We start from the raw sequence: 21,341 nt of genomic DNA, 5'->3' as shown, positions 1-21,341 counted from the left end.
ACAACATACAAAGTTATGACTATCATCTCAAGGACTGTTTATATGCGTTATTTAATGTTAAAATAATATATTCCGGGAGTTTTAATATAATTTTTCGTGACCTTTATAACCAATAATTCACCTCAGATCTTGAAAATAAATCAAAGGAAATAAGAGCGTTCAAACTGTGAACAAGCAAGTTCATTTTATGACAACGATTGTTTTAGTCATTCAGTATATATATATATATATATATATATATATATATATATATATATATATAAATTAAAGGGGCTATATGGAGTTTTCAGCGGCCTCTAGCGGTGATGTTTCAGATTGCAACCAATAATTTTTCAAGCGTGTGCTCGTGCTTGAACTCATGAGCGAGCACTCTGGGTACCGGCCACGGCCAGACTGAGACGCAACACACCGGAGAAAGCATCCCACAACATGCTGGAAACTCAGGTAAACTCCTGCAATGTTACAATAATAGGCTACTTTTATCAGCTTGACGTTGAACGTGTTTTCGTCCGAAGTTGATCCGATTCACGTCTGGCCTTACGAGCTTCAGCAGATGAAGATTTTTTTTGTTTTTTATCAATATGTGATGTTTGTGTTGGAGTCTGTGTTGCGCTGGGAGCAGGTCGTTTATTAGTGTTATCAGACATGTCATAAGAAGCAGTCGTCGCAGGTGCAAAGTCAGTAGACGAGGCGAGAGGCTCGGGAGCGCGCATGCAGGTCACGCCACTGGATTTCGCGGTAAATCCGACCCGGCACCTTCACATAAAAATAAGAATACTTGCTTTCAGAGGTAATAGCAAAACCCGCAAAGTGGATCATTTTAATGTGAGATTACAACCCCTTCACACACACAGGCGATACATTTTTTTTTTTAATTTTAGTAGAAAAAAAATACATAGAGCACCTTTAAAATGGTCTGTAACTGTATAACCGTGGAATCCGCGCCCTTATCTACAGTTAACTGTAACTATGCTGAACTAATCAAAATTAATTTCGCACCACATACTGTTTGTTTTTGAAGGCATCTCCGCTCCTCTCCACCTCAGTCTTAGTTTCGCGGTTCTTCTGTGTAATGTCAGTTGTTTAACTGCCGTTAGTTTTTGAATGATGGCAGCAGCGCGCGCTTTTTTGTGGCGGCAGTTGACGTACCTAGGCGGGAAGCGCGTGCGCACTGCACTGTATTCGACTGCATTGATACTGAAATAAATATGCGTGTTATCATATTAAAATTAATTAAATATATAGTCTAACCACAGAATAATAAACTACTCCAACTGAGCTGCAGATTTGAATTACCTTCTAAAAACTGTAATTTTACAATGAGAGATGTTTTAAAGGAATTAAAATAATCTTGGACAGGACTGTAAAAATTGGCACAATTTATTATTGGCTTGAGAACATTATTTTCTTGACCCATTTGGGTGTTACAGAAACAAATGACATTAACGGAAACTAAGATTACAGATAAACATCCTCCTCAAGAACCAGTATGACCTCAGATCAGACACAAATATCAGAAATATAATCTCAAAGAGCATCATTTCTCATCCTCAAGCGGATGGCAGCTTTGGTCGACATTTTCAACAACAAAAAAAGTGGTTTGATGGCAAAGAGACACATATCATCATCATCATCATCATCATAATCATAATCTCAGATGATCATATCAAAGTAACAAAGGCATTTTCGACACTTGGATTTGTTTACCAGTAAAACGCCGATATAAAATCAGCAGGATCCTCAATGTTTTTCTTTTGCTCTTTCTAAAATACATTTACAAACTGAGAGGATCATCCATAATATTTACACCCAAAAAATATTGTAACCCATAAACATTCATATGTCAGCATGAGCTCCTGTAACGACAGACTGATGATAACTCAGTGATTTTGGACTCATGTTTCATTATTCAAGCACTTGACTGACAACAGTAGTACAACAACCTGAATGAGTTGATATATATATAGATAATATTAATGCAATAACCCACTTACTCAAATATATAGAAAACCCTGATACCAACTGTGTTTACAGTGAAGTGTTATAATATTGATGCCCTGCGTAAAGCATCTGGAAATATAAATAGCAAAGCATGATTGAAGGTGACATCATTCAGTGGTTTAGTGTGCAGTCTTGCACCATCTGCACATATTATTACTCATATATACCTCATATCTGTGCTGCACATTATACAAATATGAACTGATTATTCATGATATATTGACCTTTCTGAGACGCAGCGTCACGTGTGTGTGAGAGTGTGTGTGTGTGTCCCCTGAGAACAGGCGTTTTAAACACCTCCGCACAGAACTAAAGCACCGCTGATTATCATGTGTGATCTTCATTATTTCAGCACTTCTAATTCTCTTACAGTCAGCTTTCCTTAATGAGTTTCAAATCCCCCATAAACAGATTAAAGGAATCTGAGAACCCTCTGAGAGACTCAGATATCATCATCTCCAGTGAAGCTCTGAACAGGCGTCCATGTAAACAACAACACATCTCTACTGTAACTCTACTGTAACTCTACTGTAACTCTAGTGTTTTACGGTTTCTGGTTCATTTTCACCAGAGCAGCATCAGTTCCTCTGACCAGAAGAATCCACTTCTAGACCATTATGGCTTTACATGAGTGTGTGTATGTGTGTGTGTGTGTGTGTGTGTGTGTGTGTGTGTGTGTGTGGTCAGGACAGGTTTAGCTGCTGTTGTACAGATCCACATCACTGGAGCTCAGACCTCGGCTGTCTCTCAGTCGTCTGCCGCTCAGAGTCTGGACACAAAACACACAAAGCGAGAGATGAAACCATGAACCTTCGTCTGAAATCAACATCGACTCCACTGACGGCCTCTGGTTTCACACCAGAGCCAATTTACATATTCAAAGACAACATATTTATAATACTATGAATCAGTGTTCATTTCGTTGACGAATAAATAAAATAAAAATAAATGAATGCATTACAACTGAACTAAACCCATTTGATTTTAGTTGAAGAAATCTACTGTAGATTTCGTCGACTAAAACTAAAACAATTCAGATGACTAAAATATGACTAAAACTAAATCAAAATTTTCTGTCAAAATGAACACTTCTATAATTGGGAGAAAGTGCAACGCAACATGGCGGAGTTAGCGTCAGCGAGACCGGATATCTGGAACATCACAGATATGAATCGCTCGAGAGCGTCTCGGAAAAGCCTTGAGTTTAATTGGCACTCGTGTCGTGAGTTACCGCAGTAAAATGTCTTAATCGCTTTATAAAATACAGCACAAGCCCTATAACCTTAACCCTAACCCTAACCCTATAACCCTAACCCTATAACCCTAACCCTAACCCCAGGGGCCCAACTACCCAGTGTCAGAGGGGTATGCAGCAACAATTTTGGCACCTTTCATAGGAAACTTTCATAATTAGTTTTGTACTCATTTCTATACTTCACATTAAAGATGTGATTGGGCCAGCCCAGTGTCAATCAAGAAAAGAACCAATGGGCCGCTGATCTACGTGCTTAATGAAAAATGTTTTTAAAAAAACTAACGCTGATTTTGTTTTAGTTTTTTTTGTTTCGTTTTTTTGACCAATGCATTACAACGGCACTAACCCAGCGCCGCCAATTAAGCAAAACTAAACAAAACGAATGGGCCGCCGATGTACGAGTTTTATGGGCCTATTAGATGTAACGGCCCAAAAAGCACGTCGGCCCACAGGGAATCTCCCAGCCTACATGCGTGGACGTCACACTTTAGATCCTATTCCTTCCTGTTGCCTTTGACCATCCACTTATTCAGCTGCTGGCGCATCAATTGACATGCCATCTCCTTTTCCCTCTTTCTTTTTCTAGTTTTAGTCCCGACAGCTTTTTTGCTTTATCCATCTTTTTCGACTCGTACCTGCTCGCTCAGCGCTCACGGCGCCCCCGCCTGCTCGCGATATTATCCCCCCCTCTCTATGTCAAAATTCTATGATGGAATCTTATGAATATCCTACTCTAGCCTGTTAGTCCTCTAAAAAGTTATATAACATTGAGGAAATGCAGAAATGATTTAGAAACGCACAACAGCAGCAAAAAAAAAAAAAAAGACCATCGCTTTGGTGCCCCCTGGTGCTGCGCCGCATATAGCGCATACCCACTTTCTGCACCACTGCCTAACCCTATAACCCTAACCCTATAACCCTAACCCTATAAACCTAACCCTATAACCCTAACCCTATATCCTCATAAAACCTAACCCTAACCCTAACCCTATATCCTCATAAAACCTAACCCTAACCCTATAACCCTAACCCTAACAGCGGTTTCATCTAACCGATGATGTTCAATGAATAGATCAGAATGAGAATAATCAGTTGTTCTGTGATCATCAGTGTGTTCTGTCACCTGGTAGCTCTCGTCACTCGTCTTGTTCAGGAAGTTCAGTGAAGCGGCGCGCTTCATTCTGGTGAGAACACACACAGATCACATATCCAGAGCAAAACATACGAAACAACTCTTGGTGAGCAGAAGAGACTCGAAAACATAAAGAAAATCGGAATTATTCCATTCATATATATAAACCTTTGAGCTGTAGTGTAAACACACACACACACACACACACACACACACACACACACACACACACACACACACACACACACAGTCATACACATGAAAATCAGGCCAGTCTGGAGAGACAGAGATAATAAAGTAAAGATAACTCTAGCACTAGCATCACACACAAACGTGTGTATTACACACTCCATCATCACGAGTCATCTAATGCTGCGACTATTATAGTGTTTAATTAAAACCCAGACGATCAGTAGCTAAAGCAGCACTAGAGTCTGACGCCGGTTTCACACTGCACGCGTCAGCCGAGCGTAAGCAGCGCAGGAGCAGTGCGTATGGTGAGCGGGAGCAGGACACGCGCGTTTTGCTTTCACACTAGCAGTGTTTGTCACGCGCGGCGTGTGTACAGACAGTACTCTATAAGTTGGCATTGCTTTATTTTGTTTTCAAATACATTTAAGAGAAAAGACTTGTCAAGAAGCTTATTTTATTAATAATTTCATTTATATAACTTTTGGTTCATCTTTGTTTTTATTGTTCGGGCAACAAGTTTGATTTTGGACATTTCTTTTCTTTTTAAATTGCTGTTGGTCATTTGATTGTTTAAAACACAATAGATTTCATCAATGCGCTTTTTGGGTAAAACTGCGGTGTATTTTGGCCATGATCAATGCATTGTCACTTTAATTCAGCGTAAGCGGCGCAGCAAAAATAGACCGGGCGTCGAAACTATCGCGGCACTGCTGCTCCTGCTCTGCTCCTGCTCTGCTCCTGCTACGCCGCCTCTGCGTGCGGTGTGAATGCTCTAATCTGTTAACATGGGCGCCGGAAAACATACGCGCTGCTTACGCTCTGCTAATGCGTGCAGTGTGAAACTGGCGTGAGAACACACTGCTGTGTGTGTGTGTGTTCATACGTGTTGTGTGTGTGTTCATACTAGAGATGCGCGGATGGGCTATTATTTCATCCGCAACCGCATCACAAAAATCATCATCCGTCCGCCATCCAGCCGCACCAACGTTTTTGACCAATTTTCAAAACCGCACCCGCCCACCATCCGTTGATTTGTGTATACATATATTTTTCATTTGATTGGTTCAACCGCCCGCCACCCGCCCGAATTTAATTAAAATATTATTTTTCGTCACGTCATCCGCCCAATCCGCGGTTTATCCGCGGAGTCCGCGGCTGTAACCGCCAACCGCGCATCTCTAGTTCATACGTGTAGTTGTGTGTGTGTGTGTGTGTTGTGTGTTCATATGAGTTGTGTGTTCATATGTGTGTGTGTATTGTGTGTTCATACGTGTTGTGTGTGTGTTGTGTGTTCATACTTGTTGTGTGTGTGTGTGTGTGTGTGTGTATGTGTGTGTTCATACGTTGTGTGTGTGTTGTGTGTTCATACGTGTTGTGTGTGTGTGTTTTGTGTGTTCATACGTGTTGTGTGTGTGTGTGTGTTGTGTGTTCATACGTGTTGTTGTGTGTGTGGTGGTGTGTTCATATGTGTTGTTGTGTGTGTGTTGTGTGTTCATACGTGTTGTTGTGTGTGTGGTGTGTTCATACGTGTTGTGTGTTCATACGTGTGTGTGTGTGTGTGTGTGTGGTGTCTTCATACGTGTTGTTGTGTGTGTCTGCAAGTCCGCTGCCCTGTAGTTTCTTCACCAGTCTCTCACTGCTCCTGCGCAACACGTCTCTGAGCCGCCCGATGGAGCCGCTGCGCTGGAGCACACCGCTGCCGTCCTACACACACACACACACACACTCATTACACTGCACTGCACAACACACACTCACTCATTACACTAAACTGCACAACACACACACACACACACACACACACACACACTCAATACACTGCACTGCACAACACACACACACACACACTCAATACACTGCACTGCACAACACACACACACACACTCAATACACTGCACTGCACAACACACACACACACTCAATCAGGGGCGGCGCCAGAGAATTTTTAAGGCATGTGCTGAGGGGGTGCTAGATCATTGACGGGGAGCTGCGCAATTATAGGCAATATATATATATAGGTATATACTATTAATAAATGAGCAAAACTTGGCCACTAAATATTTAATATTCAATTATTTTAATGATCACAATTAAAGTTTTAATTTTATTAAATTGAACAAGCGCAACATTCAGCATTCAATCAAATATTCTAAAAGATGTATTATTAATAATAATGTTATTTCAACATAATATCTCATTATTTCGACTTAATATGTGTTCGTGCAACAAGCAAGATGTGCATTTGTAAATCCGGTGACACGCGTGCATTGATTTTTATTAATAAACTAGTGTTTTCTGTGTCAGTGTCGGCTGCAAAGATGAAGTTGACGATCGCCATCTCCGTAGTGAACGCGCCTATAGAGAGAAATGCACATCATGGATTACATAATCAGAGAGTAGCCTATTTCTTTTCATTTTGAATTGTTTCGTTTAAAGACATTTCAAGCTTTCTTTAGATGTATTTCTCATGTCTGTGAGGCAGACACTGAGTTTCGGTTAAGTTAGGATGAGATGCGCTCCAGTTCACGTGCAGTGCAAGACCGCGCCGGCGCCTCCAAGTCATGATTATATTGTCTGCTATATTTGGGAGCTTATTTATTAAATCCAGGCAATTGGTTGATGAAAAATTGATTAAAATTAAGATACAATTTATACAAAACGAAATTCACTTAAAAGAAAGGTTTTCTACAGAACAAAACTTAATTAAGTGGTCAAAATGATGTCTGACCCGCTCCATGTCTCCCGATATATTGCGCATCCTTACTCGTGCTGTTCACTTTTCATAATCAACATAGATGAAAAGAAATAACAATATAATATTTTAACAAATATGAAACTAAATGCGCTTATTTAATGGCTACAACAGTATAGTAGGCCTACAGACTCTCTATTTGTACAAACTGCTGCACATTCATTTAATTCTGAATTTTGCACACACAAGTTGAAGTTTAAGTCTTATTTAATGAAAGAAAAAAATTCAAACTTAATTCAAAAGGGAAAACAAGATTATTTTTCTGACTCCATTGGCTGATATTGTTCTTGTTTTAAACACAAACTCACTTCATTTTTAGACATTTCTCAGTAAACAAGTCTTAATATCTTCAGTCGTTCTGCTTCTTCTCCAGTAAATGTATCTTGATTTATGAATGTTTAGATATTTGTGCTGGAGAACCAGACAGAAACACTGAGAAGAAGAAGATGGGACGCACCGATATAAACATTTTGGCCGATACCGATAACCGATAATCTTTATATTTTAAAGCCGATAACCGATATATTGGCAATAAATCTAAATCCAAATTTGTATATAATATTTGAGAGCCTGATTATAAAAACAAAAGTGTCACCATTAACAGCCTCGACCCAAACACACATTTATGATGTTCTCATTATAAAGTTATGAAGCCGATATGAGTCGTGTGGCACTGAACTGTGTTTTACTTTCTAAACTGATGCCAATCAATTCAGAGCCATCATGTTGATCAGTCGCATCTGAAGCGTCTCAGCGTCTCACATTATAAATGAACATCTCGCCGGTATCTCGTCATCACGAGGAAGATCATTTTTTGTTCGTGTGCAGTTCCAGCTTTAATCAGGATTGATTCTTGTATATTAGAAAACACATGAACTCTTTATATGCAGATAACACCAGGAACACTGAAAACAGCAGAAACTCAGATGTACATCATTAAACTCTTTCAGTATTTATTAAATAACATTCAAAACACTTGATCTCAATATAAAAACAGATCAAATTTTTAAACATACACTGATATAGAACATGAGAAAGTTCAGAAATGAAACCTTTATTGAAGATACCAACAAACATCACAATGCAGTGGAGTAATACGTCATATATTTATTATTTATTAGCAGATCTACTCACTATAGAAGAACAAAACGCTGTGAAGAACACACAGATCAGGAGAAGAGCGTCAATAAATAAGCAGAACTCCACGACACACTCATAAACACACCAGTTATCGAGAGAACCGGAGAAATGTTTTAGTGTGTGTGTGTGTGTGTGTGTGAGAGAGAGTGGAATAGGGCTGTGCAACAATTATTTGCGATTAATCGCATCCAAAATAAAAGTTTGTGTTTACATAATATATGTGTGTGTGTACTGTGAATAATTATTTTGTATATATAAATACACACACATGTAAACATATTTACAGTCAAACCAACATTTATTCAGACAGCTTCAACATGTTTCACATTATCACTGTTTATTCGCTATAGTTTAGAAAATGCTTCATTGTGTTCAGTCTGTGTGTGAAAAGAGCATTAGCAATTTAAGAACAAACACTTCAGCAAAACATGATCAGCTCAAAGTGTCCCAATCATTTTTGTTCCCAAATGTCACTGGTAGTCACTGAATGAAGAGTTATTGGGTATAATATGTCACAGTTTACTTTATTCTGCTCTCCTCACTTACAGAACTGAACTATAGTGTCCTGATCACACTAGTGGAAACATATCAAAAATTATATCTGGTGTCTGAATAATTTTTGGTTTGACTGTGATTATATATAATTTATATATAAATAAAATCTTAAATATATACATGCATGTGTGTGTATTTATATATACAACATAATTATACACAGTACACACACATATATTAAGTTAACACAAACTTTTATTTTGGATGCGATTCGTCGTTGTCCAGCACTAGATCAGTCATCGTCAGTGGAAATGTGGAAATAAAGGAGAGCAGAGACATAAACTGAACTGAACCGCATCTTTAAGGCCTTTCATCGAGATCAAATACTGATGTGTGTGTGTGTGTGTGTGTGTGTGTATCCAAGAACACAATCAACAAACTCAATCTAACGCTTCAATCACTCAGAATCGCTGTTCACACACGAGATCGAGTCGCAACGAGGATCATGTTTCAAATCATCAGCGCATGTGTCTGATTAACACACACACACACACACAACACAAGCATTTCTCTGATAAACACACACACAACACGAGCATTTCTCATTAGTGTAATTAGCTGTAATATAATATAAATGATTGACAGGTCCAGAATACTGCCTCAAACCCACGGCGAGCGCTAACACTGTAACGTCACTGACACTGAAGCACAGACGTGCAGTAAAACACACTGTGTTCGTTGTGTTGTTCAGCTTCGGGTGTGTGTCACACACACGTCCTCAAGCGACATCAAAACATCCTTTATCACGTAATACAAAAAAGTTTCAAGAGCAAGTTCAAGGTTTCTGTGAAACATCAACAATGATCATTCAACACCAGAATCTGTTCAAAACCACAGAAAACCATCATCATCATCATCATCATCAGAGAGAGACGAGAGATGAAGACGACCACGAGACAGGAGAAAAGAAGAGCAGGATCAGGAGAGACGGAGGAGTAAAGAGCCGCTACACCAGAGGATGATGATGCGAACACACCACACACATCACTTCCTGTGTGAGGAGGAAGAGGGTGGAGGAAACTGGACGGCCTTATGCCTGATGGAGGGAGAGAGAGAGAGAGAGAGAGAGAGTGTGTGTGAGTCGGGGAGAGAGTGTGTGTGTGAGTCGGGGAGACAGAGAGAGAGGGAGAGAGAGAGATACAGAGAGAGAGAGATAGTATACAATTAAGAGGTCATTTCGAACAAACGTGTGGTCTGTGTGTGTATTTCATAATGCTGTGTCGAGTGTTTATATACTATCTCGAGTGTCTATGTCACTCAAAAGTCATTATGATGTTTAAATTGTTTGTGTAAGAGTCTCTTCTGCTCATCAAAGCTGCTTTTATTTGATCAAAAATACAGTAAAAACAGTGAAATATTATTAACAAGATACTCTAACATTCCATGTCTGGAGTGAGTTAGATTAAAAGTTTTATTCATCAAGGATGCATTAAATTTATCAAAAGTGACAGTAAAGACAATTATAATGTTACAAAAGATTCTGTTTCCAGTAAATGCTGTTCTTTTCAACTTTCTATTCATCAAAGAATCATGAGAAATAAAATGTATCACAGTTTGTGATAGGAAGCTGGACAGACTCGGCAGACCCAAACGTACTGTGAGGGTCTGCTGGGAACGTTTGGCCGAGTCTCCTGTCAGAGAGAACTTCAACTCCCACTTCCGGCGGAGCTTCGACCGGATCCCGAGGGAGTCTAGAGATATTGAGTCCGAGTGGACCATGTTCTCCACCTCCATTGTCGACGCGGCCGCTCTGAGCTGTGGCCGTAAGGTCTCCGGTGCCTGTCAAGGTGGCAATCCCCGAACCCGGTGGTGGACACCGGAAGTAAGGGATGCTGTCAAGCTGAAGAAGGAGTCCTATCGGGCCTGGCTGGCTTGTGGGACTCCTGAGGCAGCTGATGGGTACCGGCAGGCCAAGCAGACTGCAGCCCGGGTGGTTGTGGAGGCAAAAAATCGGGCCTGGGAAGAGTTCGGTGAGGCCATGGAGAAGGACTACTGGCTGGCCTCGAAGAGATTCTGGCAAACCGTCCGGCGCCTCAGGAGGAGGAAGCAGTGCCCTACCAACGCTGTTTACAGTGGAAGTGGGCAGCTGTTGACCTCAATTGGGGATGTCGTCGGGCGGTGGAAGGAATACTTCGAGGATCTCCTCAACCCGCCGACACGTCTTCCATTGAGGAAGCAGAGGCTGAGAGCTCTGAGGTGGACTCGTCCATCACCCGGGCTGAAGTCACAGAGGGAGTCAAGAAACTCTTCGGTGGCAAGGCATCCACCCTGAGTACCTCGAGTGTCTGGATGTTGTTAACATCTCTGGGTGTTGTGGGGCTGTCTTGGCTGACACGCCTCTGCAACATCGCGTGGCGGTCGGAGACAGTACCTTTAGGCTGGTAGACCGGGGTGGCGGTCCCTCTTTTTAAGGAGGAGTGCGTTCCATCTCCAGGGTGCTGGAGGGTTCATGGGAGTTTGCCCAACCAGTCCACATGTGCTTTGTGGATTTGGAGAAGGCATTCGACTGTCCCTCGCGGCGTCCTGTGGAGGGTGCTCTGGGAGTATGGGGTCCGGGGCCCTTTGCTAAGGGCTGTCCAGTCCCTGTACGACCAGAGCAGGACCTTGGTTTGCATTCCCGGCAGTAAGTCAGACTTGTTCCCGGTGCATGTTGGACTCCGGCAGGGCTGCCCTTTGTCGCTGGTTCTGTTCATAATTTTTATGGACAGAATTTCTAGGAGCAGCCAGGGGCCGGAGGGTGTCGGGTTTGGGGACCACATGATTTCATCTCTGCTCTTTGCGGATGATGTTGTCATGCTGACCCCTTCAGACCAGGACCTCCAGCATGCACTGGGACGGTTTGCAGCCGAGTGTGAAGCGGCTGGGATGAGAATCGGCACCTCCAAATCCGAGGCCATGGTCCTCAGTCGGAAAAGGGTGGCTTGCTCACTTCAGGTTGGTGGAGAGCTCCTGCCTCAAGTGGAGGAGTTCAAGTATCCCGGGGTCTTGCTCACGAGTGAGGGAAGGATGGAATGGGAGATTGACAGACGGATCGGTGCAGCTTCTGCAGTAAAGCGGTCTATGTACCGGTCTGTCGTGGTGAAGAAGGAGCTGCAAGGCGAAGCTCACTCTCTACGTTCCCACTCTCACCTATGGTCATGAGCTGTGGGTCATGACCGAAAGGACAAGATCCCGGATACAAGCGGCCGAAATGAGCTTTCTCCGCAGGGTGGCTGGGCGATCCCTTAGAGATAGGGTGAGGAGCTCGGTCACTCGGGAGGAGCTCAGAGTAGAGCCACTGCTCCTCCACATCGAGAGGGGTCAGCTGAGGTGGCTCGGGCATCTGTTCCGGATGCCTCCTGGACGCCTTCCCGGGAAGGTGTTCCGGGCACGTCCCACCGGGAGGAGACCCCGGGGAAGACCTAGGACACGCTGGAGGGACTATGTCTCCCGGCTGGCCTGGGAACGCCTCGGTGTCCCCCCGGAAGAGCTGGAGGAAGTGTCTAGGGAGAGGGAAGTCTGGGCGTCTCTGCTTAGACTGCTGCCCCCGCGACCCGGCCCCGGATAAGCGGAAGAAGATGGATGGATGGATGTATATTCACATAGAAAACAGCTCATTTACATTGGAATAATATTTCACTCTTTTTACTGTATTTTTTATCAATGAGCAGAAGAGTCTCTTTCAGAAACATTAAAACAATCTTAATTTAAACGTCTAAAACTGATGTCGACTGTCTCTGGATGTGATGAAGGACCGGAGAAGGGAAGAGCACAATCCCACAATCCACTGTCGGGAAAAATTATCACGGTTGCGTTTCCCAGAAGCCTCGTGAGTAGAGCTGAAATCGCTAACTAGCGACACTGTTGGGAAAGGCGGCCCCTGATTGGCTGATTGGTTGTCATGGCAACAACTGCGATGATGTGGCAGGTTAGTAACAGGAAGTGATGTTGAGCACACAGACTCATGCAGGTTTCATGCGCGCACACACACACACACACGCCGAGCGTCACGTCAACACTAATGAGTGTGTGAGATCGTCATGAGACACAAACAATCTGAGAATGCAAGATTGATTTATTCTGGGTATGAATGTCATCTTCACATCCACAGTCTTACGCGCACAGCCTGAGGAATCACACAGAAACACACACTGTCACAACACACACACACACACACACACACATCTGATGCGTTTCAGCTCATGTTCCAGTTCAAATATCTAACAATCCAGAAACAAGACACAACACTGCATGTGACATTCAGACTAGTTTAGTGAGTGTGTGTTTGTTCTGACAGATTCTTCCACATGTTTTAGCTTGTGTTAAACACACACACACACACACACTCAAAACTAGTCAAGGCAAGTCCGTGTGTAAGAAGCGGTGAAGGGTGAGAGAGCGCGAGTGCTTTAGTGGCGCGTTCACAGCTTCATGTCATCATGATTATGATTATTATATCATTCCACACACTAGCTGGTGTTAATGACCGAATGCATGAGGCTTCGCATGCAGGATATGACATCAGACCGAGCATCATGTGACTGAACCGCGCGAGGACACAAGCAGGTCACATGTCAGCCTGAAATCACAACAATAACATGAGCTTGATGATCTCGGGTCATGTGACCTGGCCGTGTTCTGGTGAGGATCTGTGTGTTTCAGAGATGCTCACACACACGTTCATACACACACACACAAGCATGTTAAATCAGCACAAACATGCCAGGACACACAATCAGCTCATAAAGACCTCGAGAAGAGCAGGCGCTCGACAGGAGACCGTCAAGATCAGACACACGGCAAGACATCTTCTTCTTCCTCAGTGTTTCCGTCTCGTTTTACAGTAAAAATATCTAAACAATCTTAAATCAAGATACACTTACTGGAGAAGCGAAATCACTGAAGATATTAAGCCTTGTTTAATGAGAAATGCATCAAAATTAAATGCTTAAAGTCCCCCTGTGGTGAAAGTCCAACTTTTAATGTTGTTTATGTGTCTATGTGGTGTTTTTAATCTGCTTTAAGACAATCCATGTGTAAATTCATAAGTCGACACCATTGTTGAGTATTTCCTCCTTAAAACTGCAGTGAACCAAAGACAGTCTCAAAAACACGCTTTGAAATCGCTGGTGTTTCTGACGTCACAAACTACCTTGTAACCAATCAGATCAACGTGTGATCGTCAACCAGTGGATCTCTGAGCTGAGTGAGTGAGTGGAGGCGGGGTGAATTTGCATATTCATAGAACCGCGCATGCTAAATGAGGCGAGGGTGTCGAGTTACATTCAAGATATTTTAAGACATGAAGACATTTTTTTTCAAGGAAAAACATTTAAATATGTAATTTTGGTGATCAGAGATGAGTTTGAGCAAGCGGCAACCTTCCCATCTCTCTCCTGAATCAACACTGAAGTGATTAAACTGCAGTTCATCCAGTGGCCTCTGGAGACAGAAGAGAGTCTATCCCATAATCCCCCATGTTAAAATGCCCAACTTTACAGCAGAAATAAACACGTTTACAGTCTGGTGCAAAAAGTGGTTTTGGTCTATATCGCTAATTTTCATGACGACTGTGAGGGGGCGAATTTTTTTATAACTCATCCATTTAAATTATATTAAGCCTTAAAGTTCTGCATAATTAAGGGCGTGGCCACTTGAATGACAGGTGGATTGCCGCTGATGTCACTACTAGCCATTTGTCTGCTAGGGTTAGGGTTAGCGTCACGTCACCTCAGCTAATCCGCCTCGCTGCACATTTTCGTTTGTCTGGGAGTGATGCGCAAACAAGATGGCGACGGCTGGCTCCGCCCACTTTGGGCTTCAGAAACACTACGGGTGACGTCACACACACTACGAACATATGTTATACCAGTCTATGGTTTTAAGGGTAAAATGATTGACTACAGAGGGACTTTAAAATAAGAACAAATATATGTCAAAGGGAAACTGTGAAATGTATTTTTCTGACTCCATTGGCAGATATTCGTTCTTGTTTGAAGCACAAACTCACTTCACTTTAATACAAGAGTTAATATCTTCAGTCAGTGAGCTTCTCCAGTAACGTCTCCTGATTTAAGGATGTTTGTGTATGAAAGGAGGAAGCTGATGTTTTGCTGATGTCATCAGGCCCCTGCCGAGCGCTGCGCTGTGATTGGTTGGTTGGTGGATGTGTACTCACCCCGCTCCATTCCACTGCCATACTCACTTCATCGCCCGCCTCAGAGCCGCTCTCGTACTTCACGCTGGACACACACTCTCTGCGGCGCTCGCCGTCCTTCAGCAGCTCCGACACACGTGTCTGATGGACCGGGTCCAGGCCCTGACACACACACACACACACGATCAACATCAGAACACACACACACATGATCAATATCAGAACACACACACACGATCAACATCAGAACACACAGCATCATGGGAGAGACTCTGACAGATGACTGCTGAGTGTCTACATCGTAGGGGTGTCAAATAAAAATTTGAATTTTGAATATTCGTCGAATAAATTAATAAATGCACATTCGAATGTAAAAACTGTGCATTCAAATGTTTGGTGTGTCGAGGCGCGCGAGACTTGATGCGTAACTGACGCGGTGTGTGTCTGTTAGCATAGGAGATAGTACTGTACTGTTTATCTAAAGTACTGCCTTTAGAACTCAAATATAATTTGAATTTTTATCATATTTAAGAAAGTAATTTGAATTGAGCGTTTGAGGCGTGTTGACAGCCGTGCGTCAGGACTCGAGAGGAGCGTCGCCGCTTCAGGACTCACACTGATGCTCTGATCCACTCCTCCAGTGTGTGTGTGTGTGTGTGTGTGTCTGTGTGTGTGTGTCTGCACCGCTTCAGGACTCACACTGATGCTCTGATCCACGGAGAAGCAGAAGGAAACACACGAGAGAAAACACATGAAACGTCATTTACAAACAGGTCTAAAACGAGTGAGGTGTGTGAGTGTGAGAGTGTGTGTGTGTGTGCGTGCGCACCTGTTTGCGTGATCTCATGGCACACTCCTCCAGGGTCTCGGCCGCCTCCATCTTGCCCTGTCTCCTGTAGAGAGCTCCCAGGTTCCTCAGCGTCGTGTTCACCGTCGGACTGCAGGCGGAACAACATCAGTGAATGAACATGTTTACATACGCAACGATAATAACTCCCGAAGTTCAGCTTATTGGATTAACCCGTCGTCCCGGTGTACGAGCTGCATGATGACATCACTGGCCCTGTCCCAAACGCTACACTTCACACTCTCGGTCTAGTGAACGTACAGCGGCTGTTGTGTCCGGTAAGCCTATGAGAGCGTAGGGTGTCCCAGAAGAGCTCGCTCGACGCGCACTGATGCGTCTCCACTGGAGACTTCCTCCCGACAGTCACGCGGCGTTACAGCACGAGTGTGTGATCCGTAGAGGACGCGAGTGTGTGACCCACGCGAGTGTGTGATCCGTAGAGGACGCGAGTGTGTGACCCGTAGAGGACGCGAGTGTGTGACCCGTAGAGGACGCGAGTGTGTGACCCGTAGAGGACGCGAGTGTGTGACCCGTAGAGGACGCGAGTGTGTGACCCGCGAGTGTGTGACCCGTTGAGAACGCGAGTGTGTGACCCGTAGAGGACGCGAGTGTGTGACCCGTATAGGACGCGAGTGTGTGACCCGTAGAGGACGCGAGTGTGTGATCCGTAGAGGACGCGAGTGTGTGATCCGTAGAGGACGCGAGTGTGTGACCCGTATAGGACGCGAGTGTGTGACCCGTATAGGACGCGAGTGTGTGATCCGTAGAGGACGCGAGTGTGTGACCCGTAGAGGACGCGAGTGTGTGACCCGTATAGGACGCGAGTGTGTGACCCGTATAGGACGCGAGTGTGTGATCCGTAGAGGACGCGAGTGTGTGACCCGTTGAGAACGCGAGTGTGTGACCCGTAGAGGACGCGAGTGTGTGATCCGTAGAGGACGCGAGTGTGTGATCCGTAGAGGACGCGAGTGTGTGACCCGTAGAGGACGCGAGTGTGTGACCCGTATAGGACGCGAGTGTGTGACCCGTATAGGACGCGAGTGTGTGATCCGTAGAGGACGCGAGTGTGTGACCCGTAGAGGACGCGAGTGTGTGACCCGTATAGGACGCGAGTGTGTGATCCGTAGAGGACGCGAGTGTGTGACCCGTATAGGACGCGAGTGTGTGACCCGTAGAGGACGCGAGTGTGTGATCCGTAGAGGACGCGAGTGTGTGACCCGTAGAGGACGCGAGTGTGTGACCCGTAGAGGACGCGAGTGTGTGACCCGTAGAGGACGCGAGTGTGTGACCCGTAGAGGACGCGAGTGTGTGACCCGTAGAGGACGCGAGTGTGTGACCCGTAGAGGACGCGAGTGTGTGACCCGTAGAGGACGCGAGTGTGTGACCCGTAGAGGACGCGAGTGTGTGACCCGTAGAGGACGCGAGTGTGTGACCCGTATAGGACGCGAGTGTGTGACCCGTAGAGGACGCGAGTGTGTGATCCGTAGAGGACGCGAGTGTGTGATCCGTAGAGGACGCGAGTGTGTGACCCGTATAGGACGCGAGTGTGTGACCCGTATAGGACGCGAGTGTGTGATCCGTAGAGGACGCGAGTGTGTGACCCGTAGAGGACGCGAGTGTGTGACCCGTATAGGACGCGAGTGTGTGACCCGTAGAGGACGCGAGTGTGTGATCCGTAGAGGACGCGAGTGTGTGATCCGTAGAGGACGCGAGTGTGTGACCCGTATAGGACGCGAGTGTGTGACCCGTATAGGACGCGAGTGTGTGATCCGTAGAGGACGCGAGTGTGTGACCCGTAGAGGACGCGAGTGTGTGACCCGTATAGGACGCGAGTGTGTGACCCGTAGAGGACGCGAGTGTGTGACCCGTATAGGACGCGAGTGTGTGACCCGTAGAGGACGCGAGTGTGTGACCCGTAGAGGACGCGAGTGTGTGACCCGTAGAGGACGCGAGTGTGTGACCCGCGAGTGTGTGACCCGTTGAGAACGCGAGTGTGTGACCCGTAGAGGACGCGAGTGTGTGACCCGTATAGGACGCGAGTGTGTGACCCGTATAGGACGCGAGTGTGTGACCCGTATAGGACGCGAGTGTGTGATCCGTAGAGGACGCGAGTGTGTGACCCGTAGAGGACGCGAGTGTGTGACCCGTATAGGACGCGAGTGTGTGATCCGTAGAGGACGCGAGTGTGTGACCCGTTGAGAACGCGAGTGTGTGACCCGTAGAGGACGCGAGTGTGTGATCCGTAGAGGACGCGAGTGTGTGATCCGTAGAGGACGCGAGTGTGTGACCCGTAGAGGACGCGAGTGTGTGACCCGTATAGGACGCGAGTGTGTGATCCGTAGAGGACGCGAGTGTGTGACCCGTATAGGACGCGAGTGTGTGATCCGTAGAGGACGCGAGTGTGTGACCCGTTGAGAACGCGAGTGTGTGACCCGTAGAGGACGCGAGTGTGTGATCCGTAGAGGACGCGAGTGTGTGATCCGTAGAGGACGCGAGTGTGTGATCCGTAGAGGACGCGAGTGTGTGACCCGTATAGGACGCGAGTGTGTGATCCGTAGAGGACGCGAGTGTGTGACCCGTAGAGGACGCGAGTGTGTGACCCGTTGAGAACGCGAGTGTGTGACCCGTAGAGGACGCGAGTGTGTGACCCGTAGAGGACGCGAGTGTGTGATCCGTAGAGGACGCGAGTGTGTGACCCGTTGAGAACGCGAGTGTGTGACCCGTAGAGGACGCGAGTGTGTGACCCGTATAGGACGCGAGTGTGTGATCCGTAGAGGACGCGAGTGTGTGACCCGTAGAGGACGCGAGTGTGTGACCCGTAGAGGACGCGAGTGTGTGACCCGTTGAGAACGCGAGTGTGTGACCCGTAGAGGACGCGAGTGTGTGACCCGTATAGGACGCGAGTGTGTGATCCGTAGAGGACGCGAGTGTGTGACCCGTTGAGAACGCGAGTGTGTGACCCGTAGAGGACGCGAGTGTGTGACCCGTATAGGACGCGAGTGTGTGATCCGTAGAGGACGCGAGTGTGTGACCCGTAGAGGACGCGAGTGTGTGACCCGCGAGTGTGTGACCCGTAGAGGACGCGAGTGTGTGACCCGTAGAGGACGCGAGTGTGTGACCCGTAGAGGACGCGAGTGTGACCCGTAGAGGACGCGAGTGTGTGACCCGTAGAGGACGCGAGTGTGTGACCCGTAGAGGACGCGAGTGTGTGACCCGTAGAGGACGCGAGTGTGTGACCCGTAGAGGACGCGAGTGTGATCCGTATAGGACGCGAGTGTGTGACCCGTAGAGGACGCGAGTGTGTGACCCGTAGAGGACGCGAGTGTGTGACCCGTAGAGGACGTGAGTGTGTGACCCGTAGAGGACGCGAGTGTGTGACCCGTAGAGGACGCGAGTGTGACCCGTAGAGGACGCGAGTGTGTGACCCGTAGAGGACGCGAGTGTGTGACCCGTAGAGGACGCGAGTGTGTGACCCGTAGAGTGTGTGACCCGTAGAGGACGCGAGTGTGTGACCCGTAGAGGACGCGAGTGTTTAGGGGCCGTGTGGGACAGGCCCTGTTTACTCCAGAGCGGCTATTATATATAAATGAACTAAATTAATAACTTTTTACAACAAAAATTACCCATCACTGAACTTATTTAAAGGGGTGGTTGATTATGATTTGACTTTTCTAACTGTAGTTAGTGTGTAATGTTGAAGTTACGACGCTCAAAGTTCAGAGCAAAGGGAGAGATTTGCTTTTACAGAAATCACTTTTTAAGAACTACAACAAACGGCTGGTAGAGACTACACCACATTCCTCCCGGGTCAGTGACATCACCAACCCTAGAATTTACATAAACCCCGCCCCCTGAACACGATTTATAGATTATAATGACAGTATATGCTAATCAATGACTAGAAGATATCTACACATCAGATACATAAATTCATCAACTAACCGTTCAGAAATGTCCTGTTGCTTCTACATGTTGTCTCTTCTAGAGTCTCTCCATCATAAATGGCTAAAAGTTTTTTACATTTTCAGTGTGTGTGTGTGTGAGGTAATCGAAGCTGCTAAGGACAAGAGCTCTTGAAGCTCCGCCCCCTGTGCCGGGAGCAGCAGCTCATTTGCATTTAAAGGGACACACACTAATCGATGCGTTTTTGCTCACCCTCAAAAATAGGCCTTTATCGCAACACAATAGAGCGCCGGAAGTGGCCGCTGAAGCAGTGTAGTGTGTCCTCCGGTTACTGCGTTCACCATGGCCGCCTGTTAATTATCACTGGACTACTTCGCTCTCGCATCTCCCAAAAGTTTCTTTTTTTTGTTGTTTTCTTGATTCCATTTTAATGGTTTAATTAAATTGTTATAACCAATTATTTAAAATGTAATGATTTAAGCAAAACTTTCTTCAAAGGTTAAACCAAACTTTTATTTTGACGGGTTGCCGTGTAGACCTTTGAGTCTCTCTGTGTTTTATGATCTGACGATAGTTCTTCTCGAATGAAGCTGAAGTGACTCTAAGAGCGGCTGTGTAGATGAAGTGCATTAATGTCCTCATATAGGCTGAAAACATCGCGAGCGTCATGCGTGCCTCAGTGTGTGTGTGGTAAATGAAACTGTGCCATTCATTCACAGAGACACGCAGAACATGCATGATTCCTATTTAAATAGTGTTTATGCAGTTTAATATTGACAGACACTGGTCTATATCGCGATTCTATTTAAGTTTACTGACATACTTTTCATCTAAAGGTAATTGAGTAACCACCGGAAGTGCGAGTACACTGCTTGGCGATTTCGAACGTTCCGAAACCAGGAAATGAGATAAAGGCTTATTGACAACTTTAACATGCTATAAAAAATATCTGTGGGGTATTTAGAGCTAAAGCTTCACACACACACACTCTGGGGACATCAGAGACTTATTTTACATCTTGTGGAAAGGGCATTATACCACCGCTTTAAGCTGGACTGTGACGCTATTTTCTTCTGGAAACAAACTCTGTTGCCAAATGCTAACCCTTCGCTCTGTGTCGGTAATACAGGAATCCGCGCATCACATGCGTGTCGAACCGTGGGGAGCGGATCCGGACGGGTCACGATCACCTGCGATCCGTTGCACACCTCACACACACACCGTCGGCTTCAGAACATGCATGTAAACACACTCAGAGTAACACAGTGATGACGCTTCTGTTTTAATCTTTAGATCTTTAGATCAGACCAGGGACTCTTTTTAAAACTGTTGTGATGAGTCCTGGTCTGAACAGGAAGTGATCGATCATGTCACACGTGTTCGGCGGCTTAGAATCACAGATGAATCACTATTGATCAAATGAGTCTG

The 21,341-nt window shown here is 45.4% G+C and overlaps 1 protein-coding gene across 5 annotated transcripts in view; it reads right to left on the bottom strand.

Moving 5' to 3' along the window:
- Positions 1 to 1,362: 1,362 nt before the first annotated feature.
- klc1b (kinesin light chain 1b) overlaps positions 1,363 to 21,341 on the bottom strand; it is a 32,740-nt gene continuing 12,761 nt past the window's right edge. The window contains exons 12-16 of one of the 5 annotated variants that reach the window (XM_084391823.1): positions 15,993 to 16,101; positions 15,185 to 15,325; positions 6,160 to 6,284; positions 4,380 to 4,437; positions 1,363 to 2,770 (exon numbers count right to left, since the gene is read on the bottom strand). In XM_084391823.1, coding sequence (XP_084247949.1) covers positions 2,696 to 2,770; positions 4,380 to 4,437; positions 6,160 to 6,284; positions 15,185 to 15,325; positions 15,993 to 16,101 — 508 coding nt within the window. In that variant the 3' untranslated portion in view covers positions 1,363 to 2,695. Of the gene's footprint in view, positions 2,771 to 4,379; positions 4,438 to 6,159; positions 6,285 to 8,261; positions 13,133 to 15,184; positions 15,326 to 15,350; positions 15,872 to 15,992; positions 16,102 to 21,341 lie in introns of those variants that run through there. The other 4 variants (XM_084391825.1, XM_084391826.1, XM_084391827.1 and 1 more) reach the window with 4 other exon arrangements.

Source organism: Rutilus rutilus (genome assembly GCF_951802725.1).
Source record: "Rutilus rutilus genome assembly, chromosome: 20".
NCBI classification, from domain to species: domain Eukaryota; kingdom Metazoa; phylum Chordata; class Actinopteri; order Cypriniformes; family Leuciscidae; genus Rutilus; species Rutilus rutilus.
Note: the sequence above shows the minus strand (reverse complement) of the source record. Positions and strands in the feature narration are given on the sequence as shown.